We start from the raw sequence: 9,289 nt of genomic DNA on the forward strand, positions 1-9,289 counted from the left end.
AAGAAACTGAATGGGTCTATCAATGCCCATGCTACGTCAATCTTTTAGACCCAAATGTTGCAGAACACTTATCCTACCTCCATGACAAATATGTTGTTGTCCCCGCAGATAAAGCCCAAACCAACATCGTTTTTGTGTGTAAAACTCATATCATTAACTGCTTGATAAACGAATCAGGTATTGACAATTCACTTGGAAACTCAACATATACTCTCACGACACTTACCAAAGAGGAAATCATGGAGTACATACAATCTAACTCTCTTTCATCTTGTAATAGTATTAAAACATTTGACTTTTCTACACTTTACACAAGTATTCCACATTCCAAACTCAAAGACAAATTGAAAGAGTTGTAGAAGCAAGGATGGAATTCAAGATCTGTTAGTTAAAGATCGATTTTCCTTTTCTTTTTTCTCCATTTTTGTTTTTTCACGTCTTTCTAAATTTGCATGCAACTGTTGCTAATGAGGACGATTTTCCGTTTTAATTTTGGTTTATAGTGTAACTCGTGAAGATGGAAGAGTTTCAGTACAATATACTGAATATGCATGCGATTTTGTTTAAATATTTTTTTGGAATCATATTCACTTCCTGTACACTTCTTATTAAATGTTGTGTGCGATGAGGTGGTTATTTAAGCTCACTAATGATAAGGCACTCTTAAAGAAAGTACAGTAATATTGAAAAGGCGTTTCGACAACACATTTTAATGAAAGATACAACGGATACATTTCTGGTTCATGACATCTATTTTAACGAAATAACGCTTTCTCATTGTATCTCCTTTATTTTTGCTGCTGACATCAAACCATGCTATTCTTAACTAACGCTGACTATTAGAATATATATAACAACGTCTTAAGTTTACAAGATGACACGATCTAGTTCGATGCAGATCAACACTGTTCGATCCTAGTAGTCTTGATTCCAAATATTGATTAGCGAACTGATAATCACCCGTTTAATTACAAAACGCAATGATTTAACAATAGTTGTATAATTATAAGCTATATCAATACGTTGATTCAACGACATAAAAGAATTAAGGAGCAAATCGGTAATTTTCTAACTTAAGATATACGTATATACGTTTCACTTAAAAATGTCTTCCCGCATGTGTGTGTGTATACACATGTAAGTGATACATTCAGTAATTATTTGTATCCACAGCAGTACCATACGCGTACTTGATAATACATTTTTTAAGTATGACGTGCACTGAAATCTTAAATTTTAACGTCTAAACAGGACAGGAAATTGCAACTGTAAAACATATTTGAAGAATGTAGGGCAAATTTGTTGCATGATCTTAGATCAAAAAGAAAGAATATATAGAAATTAAATAATTTAATTTGATCCATGGCCTTTTGTCACTTATTAAACCTGAAATAAAAGGGACAGTTGTTTACCGATAATCAAATCTGAAAATCAAAGACACAAGTGTTACAGCATCTCTGTCTCATTTTAAGAGTTATGCTTCAAACATGACAAAATTGTTATTTTAGTAAAACAACTTTGTAAAAATTTTGACAGGTTTTCGTTTTAAATAAGCACTTTTCTTTATTAAAGAAAAACCATCAATCATCCCCAAGATTTACTTACAGACAAAAGAGGGGCTCAAGATTCCAGAGGAACAGTCAAACTCACTCATAAATGGAAAATAAACCGACAACGCCATGGCAAAAAATGAAAAAAGACAACAGACAAATAATAGTACACAAAAAACAACATAGAAAACTAAAGAATAAGCAACACAACCCCTACAAAACAAATTTGGGTGATCTCAGGTGCTCCTGAAGGGTAAGCAGGTCCAGCTTCACATGTGGCATCCGTAAATAAATGATTCTATGATTTGTTGTAATAATATTGTACCTGAAAGGATTTATTATAAAGTACTAACACAATATGAAAAAAACCCGACCATTTTTCCTTCAGCAAATTATATACTTACTTAATGCTCCTTAGCTTTATTTTTGTGGGTGTTGTTAGGATATTCCTTTATTAATGAATGCACAATAACCTTCTTTTCCATTTGGTAAAAAAAATGAGGTATTTGTGGTGCTACAATATTTGAAATCTACCATTATTTAATGTTAACCGAGTATTGACAGTTTGTAGTTTATTTCTTCATTTTATGTAATCTTCAGGCACAGTGTAAGTAATAATTTTTTAAAGAATTTCCAATTACAGCTTGTTGAACTCCATCCGTGTAAAATTGATTATACATATATGTCATATTTAATTTCAAAAATTCAACACATTAAGTTATATCAAAATAGGATTAAAAAAAATATTTTCCAAATTTCGGTCAATTTTTTTGTTAAGAGATGGCATATTATTGCTGTGAACTTTAACATTATACAAATAGTAGGGGTCGACGACCTCGTATTTTTATGAATAAATCATGTAAGTATGAGTGAAATAAGTGAGAGAAATAACTATGGAAACCAAATATGTTCTGCGTAATAATCTAATGACATTACGTTTATTTCGCCTTTTTCACACATTTCATCAACCTATCGGAATTGATTGATCTATTTAATTATATATTACGTCAATAAAAAAACACAGGTGCGCGAAAATAATTATTTTCAATTCTTACTTTCATATCAAATATATACAAGGCTGAACTAATTTTGTTTTATTACAGATTAACCCTGGATGATGCTTTAAAATGCAACATTTCTAGTAAAACACAATACTAGAAATGGCTTTAGTTGACGCTGAAGAAACCTACATAGAACTGATCTTTAAGTTTTTCCAAGACAACAATGAAACAGACAATGTAGATTTCACCAGACCCCATGTTCGACCGTCACTGCGGTATGTATATCCCATGTTCATGTTCCTCCATGCGGTAATAGGCATTGCTGGATTTGTTGGAAATATTGGAATTCTGTTCATCATTGGAAAACACCGTCTATACCGTGACCAAACACATTTCTTTTTGGGCAACATAGCATTTGCAGACATCATTAAATGTGTTGTTGTACTACCAATAACACTAGCCAATCTGCTCATTCACAATTGGATCTTTGGAAGTTTTCTTTGTTTCTTTCTACCTATGATTCAATGCTTTCCAATACATGCTTCCATGTTGACCTATTTAATGATAGCCATTGATAGATATCGCTTTATTGTTACACCATTTAAGACGAGAGCACCTACTGGACTATGTATTATAGGGGTCTGGGTTGCAGCTGTATGCGTCGTTTTGCCTTATGCGGTTTATATCAAATTTATAGACCTTGGTGCTATATTAGGATATCGTTTTGAAGGAGTTGGAATTTGTTACGTTAACCAAGAGCGACATATTGAAGAATACATCCGAGCCATGTTTGTAACAATGTATGCTATGCCATTAGCTGTAATTGGGTTTCTCTGCGTCAAAGTTTCTGCAGAACTCAAAATGTTAGAAACTCGTCCAATGTATAGCGTCCATTATTCCTCCAATACAAATTCATCACAAGTAACATGGCCAGAACAAAATGGTAACGTGAAGAATGATTCATCAACTGCAAGTAACGAATATAAACCCAAACACACATACCACGGAAACAATAATCAAGACACCGATGACGATATTGATGTTGACAAAGAAAAGAGAACTCAGAACTATATAATAACCATGGTAACGTTGTTTGCCATGTGCTGGTGTCCTCTTAATATTCTTATCTTGGTGCAATATTTCGTTCACGAGAATGGGGACAACACCGGTCATTTTGATATAACTTACATAACATTTACCTGGTTTGGATTTTTGTCAACATGTACAAATCCGGTATTGTTCGCCTCATGCCATATGTCAGATTCCACCAAAGATCGATTAAAAGGTTATTTCCGTTTTAGCACAAGAGGAAAACAAAAGGTATGGAACCTTAACTTATACTTGAAATTATTATACAGTGAACTTATTGTGCAGTTTTAGTTTTCCTCAAACAATTACAATCAATTTATGCAATCTATTGAGCTGTAGATACTTTTCCTTAAGGAAAGGCATTCTTTAAAAACGGTAAGCACTTTTGCATTCCGTCGGAAATTTAAACTTAATCTTTCAAGTGGAAAATTAAAAAGATATGTATTACTTAATTTCATAATGTAGCATCGCGTTATTGGATTACAACACTAATTTCTCTTGTTTAGCATTTCTGCTGACTCTTCAGAACTACCGTTCACCTCGGGTCTACATGTTCTTTGATTATTTCCTCTGAATCAAAAATCTGAATCTCCTTCAAAAATAATTTTTAATTTTCTCATATGCATCAAAAGATGAAAGTAGTAACCCATCATGTCCTCTTTAACAAATGTAAGAATACATGAATGCTAAAACTGTACCAAATATATGCTATAAATTAAATAATGATTTTAAAGTTTGTATACAGAACAACATATGTTATATTATAGTTCGTTTCTGTATTCGTTACATTTTAACGTTGCGTCGTTTGTTTTCTCTTATTTTTGAGTGTAAATTCACATTGCGATAAGACGTGTCACGGTACTTGTCTATCCCAAATTCATGTATTTGGTTTTGATGTTATATTTGTTATTCTCGTGGGATTTTGTCTGTTGCTTGGTCCGTTTCTGTGTGTGTTACATTGTAGTGTTGTGTCGTTGTTCTCCTCTTATATTTAATGCGTTTCCCTCAGTTTTAGTTTGTTACCCCGATTTTGTTTTTTGTCCATGGATTTATGAGTTTGAACATCGGTATACTACTGTTGCCTTTATTTGTACTTTTAATTATTTTCTTTTACAAATAAAATTGAACGAGTCGAAAGTATTAAGATATATGAGGATAAGTCATAAAAACGCATTAACTTACACAATATATTACACACCATTGTCCATTCTTTTTATTGCCTTTTTGTCTACTTAATGATAATGGGTTTTGAGACCCCTGAAGATGGATTACATAAAGAAACGATTAAACAGTATCTACAATCTAAGTATCCTATTAGAAAGTGAATAATATGTTTGAACAAGCTACCTAACTGTAATTGATTAAGTAAATCAACTGTAATAAAATATCAATAAACATTTATATACATTTATTTTCAGCCAGCACGACGTGGGAAACCGGATCAAAGAGAGAGTTTCGAATTTGAACATCGCGTGGAAAGTAGACCCATACGTGTTGATAGTGTATGATAATTGTGCATGACGGGTTGGAAGTATCTAATTTGTATTGTGTGTATTAAGCTAGTATATTGTTACCTACATGCGAACAGTTGATTTATTCATGAAAACAAAACAAATTGTTTTTCTGTTAGATACACGAGATTATTAAAAATACGAGTTAAAGGAAATGTTATCAAATAGATTAGTGGGTTTTATATCGAATATAAAGAAACTTTGAAAAAAATAGCAATTGGTCAGAGATCCAGAGCAACACGAACACCACAAAAACCGGATGTGTCCCGTTTAGGTCTTGTGCTCTAAAATAGAAAGTTTGTATTCTATAACTCGACAAGTGACATTTGTCTTGTTACTCCAATGCCTGCCTATATTAATTTATAGCAGGTTTTTTTTATCACAAATTACCTCGTTGCATTCACAATAACGCACCTTACTAAAACACATTTACAATAACTAACTAGAATATGGATATGAAACGGGGACCCAATTATTTGCCTCATTTAAACCCATTGAAAATCATAGTAAATAAATGGGGTCCTGTTCAGTTAATAATTTTGATAGCCACCTTGGGACTTTTGGTTCATATTAGGCATTCGTTTTGAAGTGTCTAAGTACATTCGGAGTGCCTCATGACTGGCATTCCGTTGCAAAATTTTGTTTTGATTGACAACATGGTCATTTCGAGGAAAAATAATGGCTAGAATGTAGGCAATTTACTCTATGTACATTTAAATCAATCAAATTATTGACAGAAATTCAAACTAGAAAGCCTACCCTTTCAAATAAATCTACAATCAGTTACAGAACTAGTGTAATAATAACAATTCTAAACAAAAGTTATATATATATTTTTAAGAGCTATATTCGTGGGTACCGGACTGGTTGCCATAACTGGGATCATATTCCATATAATAATGATCTGTAGTCTCCCACCGAGTTCGTCTTGTGAATTTCCTTTCTGACGTAAACCATTGAATTGATATGTATTTGACGAAAAATAATCCGCCTGCATTGATGTGATATCCAATTCCATTTAAAAATAAACATAACGCGTTGTGCCTCATCATTTTTTTAATATCAAATATATCTATATATGAAGTATGTATATACAATCAATAATATTTAATATCAAATATATGTTATTTTTGTCTTGTATCAGGAAGAATATTGTAATTTTCTAATTTTGTGAAAAGTAATGATGGTCTGATGTCATACAGATTCATTCAGTATGCGCTGATAAATTACATATTAGAAAGGTGTTCTAAGTGATACTAGTAAAGGAGGTCGAATTTATAACTACAGTGATACTAATAGACTAAATTATTGAAGGAAAAAAAGCTTTTATAAAGTGTTCGGTCACGACACAGAATAATTTATCACGAGGGATAAATAATGATAAAGCGACCAAACTTGCTCAATAATATTTTGTTTTGTAATTTTCATCATTCATATTTCAACATAAAACTGATCAAAGGGTGCTTTAAAGTCGTTTGAGTGACACACGTGTTTCAATTATAGTTTAACGTCTCAACTTTTTCATTTTAATACGATGGTCCAGAAAAGAAAACTGTCGTTATAAAGAAATCTTTTCAAAAGGCTGGGAACATCCCCTCGAATGAGATTAACCCTTCAATGTAATGACTTCACCTTAAATGAGGGATCAATTTTAAGTGATAAAAAAAATGCTTTGTAAAAAACACATCTTAGGACAAAGGGGCACATATTTTTATTTTGAAGAAACTTTTCCCAAAGAACTGTACATCTTTCTTGTATTATATGGTCAAAACATGTCCAAGAATTTTGTTATAATGATTTCGGTCACGACCCTGAAAAATTTATCACGAGGAATAAATAAATGATAATATAGCGAACAAACTTGCTCAATAGTATTTTGTTTTGCAATTTTCATCATTCATTTTTCAACATAAAACGGATTCTACAAAATTTGAACTGCTTACTGTACTGAAAGACTGCTTTTTATGTCGGGTTGTCAGAATTTGTTTTTATTGAACTTGATCTTTGAATTTGTTCTGTATTATATTTTAGCGGTTTCATTTTCCTAGCAACTGTAATGTTATGCCGTGTTCATAAGTTTTGTACATTATTAGTGTTTATGTGGTTCATATATTGCAAATATAGAGGATATTAACTTGTATGATTGGTAGAACAATATGAAGAACCTATTTAACAATAAAATGAATACATTTCTAGCAAGGGTTGTCAATTCGTTTTTGCATTTCGACTAAACCAAATCATCGCGCAGGGAATTCAGTTGGGTCTTTTTTTTTAATTTCGGAAATTATCAGAAAATTTTTAACCAATTGACAGAATGGTAGGAAGTAAAAGTCGAGTTATTTACCATATGATTTAAATCTGATGGCAATAAATCGTCAAAGTATTAAGAATGATAACATGGAAAATAATTCCAATGCGGAGCATATAATAAAACACATAAAATGGTGTTTTAGAGCTGAACGAGGACCAACATGTAGTAATGTTTTTTTAAGCCTATTATAAATATCTTCTTATTCAATTACAATTAATAACATTATGGAAAGAATTTATCTTCTGAGGTCAATTCCCTTGTGGTCGATATCTTTTTTTTACCTTTATCAGACTTTAATTTACACCTGCGTCTTAATCATACTATCTAATTCGTCATTACATTTTAACCTATTTGTATTATATTACCTCTTATATTGTATGATATATTGATAAAGATTTTTATGTTATTATTATTGTTTGAATATTCATGTTTTTGTAAGAAACAAGAAACTGTATCAAACAATGAGTCGTTTCTCAATACTATACTTCTAAATTAGTGTTATTTTGTTTTAGATTGATCATCTCATTTATGTCATATCGATTTCTGAGCCTCTTTGGCCGTTTAATTACACTGCATGCAATTTAGGTCATTTATCTCAATTTAATGGACAGGATTAAAGGGACGAAATGGAAATCATTATTGGTTTGACCTATAATATATATGTTTTGAATTTAAATCATTTAAATCAACTTTTTGGAACACGAATTATATACAGTTCATAAAGATACGATGTGTCTGTGTCTCCAATCATTCACGGTATGTTTTGGCGGTTTTTAGATACAAGTACATATATGTCTGATCTGTAATTTTACCAAATGTACTCTCAAATTTTGATTTGAATGTGGATTTGCATGGCGGTATATTCAAACATGGCATATCAGCAGACACTTACCCTTTCGACGCATTCGGGTTAAATGTTAAATATGACCGTGTGGTCGCGTTTGTCGAAGTGAAAATTATGGTCAAATGTTTTTTACCATAAAGTTTGGTCATCGACTTCAATCTTAATATAGTGAACATTCAAATATATGTGCCGAATTAGGGAGTTTTATCCAGATATCGCGGCTTGATAAACAGGTTCATAGCATGGTTTACGGTAATTTACAAAAAATGCATTTGTGGTGACATGAACTAGAAAATTATAACACAAAACTTTAAAAAGTGTATGCACAATTAGGGTTTTATTTAAGATCCCACAATTTGCTGAACATTAAAAATTGTGCTAGCAAACGGGGCAATGTATCCTTGTGCACACCTGTCATTTTTATATAATAAATTGTTAATTAAAAAGACTAAGTCGAAGAAATAATAGTATTCAACTAACAAACCAAAAAAATGGCTATCAGATTAAACAATGAATCTTTTCAAGAGAAAGCAATCATGTAGTAAACTCTTATACAATGCTTACAATACTAGTATATATAATGCTAGCAATTTGTATTCTGTTCATTCATTTTACGATGTTCTACTACATCTGCTGAATAACATTTGTAAATAATATGTATATTTGAGTAAGAATATAACGTATATCTATTTTGACAACGTTGTGTATTGATATTGAATGGTTGTGAAATAAAGTTATTGTTAACCAACAGATGCTTTTCTTTACATTGACCTACCTGGAATATCATCCATTACACTCTAAACAGAATATGTTTCAAATGAAAATCTTCCAACGTTATAACATCGTTGGTACGATTACCAGAACAACTCTCCATAAGAGATCAAATGACATTATAAAAAAGAACACTTACATGATGGAAAATGTAGACAGGTCTACAAGTAAAACACACTATCTTTAAAAATATACATCCACACAGCATGAGT

General features: G+C 31.6%; 1 protein-coding gene across 1 annotated transcript; it reads left to right on the forward strand.

Moving 5' to 3' along the window:
• The first annotated feature begins 2,657 nt into the window (after nt 1–2,657).
• On the forward strand, nt 2,658–9,040 carry LOC139521124 (prolactin-releasing peptide receptor-like). The gene is made up of 2 exons (XM_071314427.1): nt 2,658–3,871; nt 5,059–9,040. The coding sequence occupies exons 1-2, from the start codon at nt 2,711–2,713 to the stop codon at nt 5,146–5,148; spliced, it is 1,251 nt and encodes a 416-aa protein (XP_071170528.1). The 5' UTR covers nt 2,658–2,710; the 3' UTR covers nt 5,149–9,040.
• Nucleotides 9,041–9,289: the final 249 nt, after the last annotated feature.

The sequence above is a fragment of the Mytilus edulis genome, chromosome 4 (genome assembly GCF_963676685.1).
Source record: "Mytilus edulis chromosome 4, xbMytEdul2.2, whole genome shotgun sequence".
Taxonomy (NCBI): Eukaryota; Metazoa; Mollusca; class Bivalvia; order Mytilida; family Mytilidae; genus Mytilus; species Mytilus edulis.